Source organism: Myotis lucifugus, unplaced genomic scaffold (assembly GCF_000147115.1).
Source record: "Myotis lucifugus unplaced genomic scaffold, Myoluc2.0 scaffold_126, whole genome shotgun sequence".
In the NCBI taxonomy this organism is placed as follows: domain Eukaryota; kingdom Metazoa; phylum Chordata; class Mammalia; order Chiroptera; family Vespertilionidae; genus Myotis; species Myotis lucifugus.
The window spans coordinates 2,523,849-2,525,696 of NW_005871174.1; the positions used below are offsets into that span (position 1 = coordinate 2,523,849).

General features: G+C 44.2%; 1 protein-coding gene across 3 annotated transcripts in view; it reads right to left on the reverse strand.

Moving 5' to 3' along the window:
• Window positions 1-1,848, reverse strand: part of HS2ST1 (heparan sulfate 2-O-sulfotransferase 1) — a 147,585-nt gene that overhangs the window by 5,550 nt on the left and 140,187 nt on the right. For all 3 annotated transcript variants that reach the window (XM_006093907.3, XM_023758231.1, XM_014460148.2), the window contains exon 6: window positions 788-945. In XM_006093907.3, the coding sequence (XP_006093969.1) occupies window positions 788-945 (158 nt within the window). The remainder of the gene's footprint in view (window positions 1-787; window positions 946-1,848) is intronic.

Genomic DNA, 1,848 nt, shown 5'->3' on the forward strand with positions numbered 1-1,848 from the left:
GGGGGGGGGAGGGCAGTTAGGAGCCAGCAGTCCCAGATTGTGAGAGGGATGTCCGACTGCCGGTCTAGGATCGGGATCGGGCCTAAACTGACAGTCGGATATTTCCTGAGGGGTCCCGGATTGGAGAGGGTGCAGGCTGGGCTGAGGGAAACCCCCCCCCCCCTATTTCACAAATTTCATGCACCAGGCCTCTAGTATAATTATATGTTAGAAACTAGGACATATGTATATCTTAGAAAAAGACCTCCTCTGACAATATCTTATCAGAGAATGGCAAAATAACATTGAACAAAGAAACAAAACCACCCAAGGGAGACTAGACAGTCACTTTCAGGCGTGAACTACTGCCGAGGCTGCTGAAGCATCTCTTAAGAGGACTGTAACAGTCACAGCAGATGATGGTCATCATTAAAGTGACCGAGCTCTACTGTCCTGCCTATACTCTAATGGCATGAGTAGGTCTGAGGGTGGAACAGTCATAATGTTTGGTACTGGAATTATAAAATATTACACATTTCTGAGGTTGGTTCTGTAGTTTGCATCTTTCCACTATTCCTACAATGCCTTCTAATTATCACCTAATAGATGTTCATTCATTCAAAAAATATTTACTGAGTACCATCTGTGTGCCAGGAATTGTTTTGTATTGAAAATGTTGAGGAGAAACAGACAATTTACTTTGAGTAACGGACAAGTTCCTTAAGAAACTTCAAATCACACAGATTTCTCTTTTTTCAAACGAAGAGAGTTGAGGACAGCTTTAGAAAGAAACCCATCATTTATATACCTGTACGGTAGAGGTCTGTAGCACCCCTGAAGAACCTGGGCAAAGCTGCCTCCAGTAACATGATAAAATCTTCAAGCTCTTCAGTAACTCCCACCAGAAAGTATTCATTAATTAGGTTATACTTGGCTTGATCCATAGCCCACCTGCTTCCCACATTCCTAAAACCAAGAAAAGAAATTAAGAACCTGGTTGCTCAATCTGCTAAGTATTTTTGATGTCTTTGCCACTGTATATTATGGAAAAAATAGATAAACACATGTCCATCCAAAGCCTTAGCACTTTTATTAATGTCCTTTAAGAGACACATGTTTTTAATTTTCTTTGCCTCTATCCCCAGTTTCTGCTCAACTATGCAGTGCAAACTCAGACTTTACAGTTAGTTTAATATTAACAAAATTTAGTTTGAGGGCAGTTAAAAAATGTATACATAATACATATTTCTCTTATCTGATTTATTGTGCACTTCATATTTTTAAATTAAAGTAACTTTGTTCATTTTAAAAGCTACCTAGTAAGGTCTAAGCACTTTGTGTTTAGTGTTTATCTTAATTTAATTTGTGAGCGTAGGTTTTTCCATCATTTCTGAGGAACAGAAGTAAGGTAAGAAATGGTCCTGCCAGGAACCTTTTTTTTTTTTTTTTTTTTTACACTAGAGGCCTGGTGCACGAAGTTTGTGCACGGGGGTGTGGGGAGTGTATGTCCCTCAGCCCAGCCTGCACCCTCTCCAATCTGGGATCCCTCTCACAATCCAGGACTGCTGGCTCCCAACTGCTCGCCTGCCTGCCTGCCTGATTGCCCCTAACCACTTCTGCCTGCCAGCCTGATCACCCCCTAACCACTCTCCTGCCAGCCTGATCAACGCCTAACTGCTCCCCTGCCAGCCCGATTGCTCCCCTAACTGCCCTCCCCTGCTGGCCTGGTCACCCCTAACTGCCCTCCCCTGCTGGCCTGGTCGTCCCTAACTGTCCTCCCCTGCAGGCCTGGTCGCCCCCAACTGCCCTCCCCTGCTGACCCAGTCACAACCTAACTGCCCTCCCTTACCAGCCTGGTTGCCCCCAACT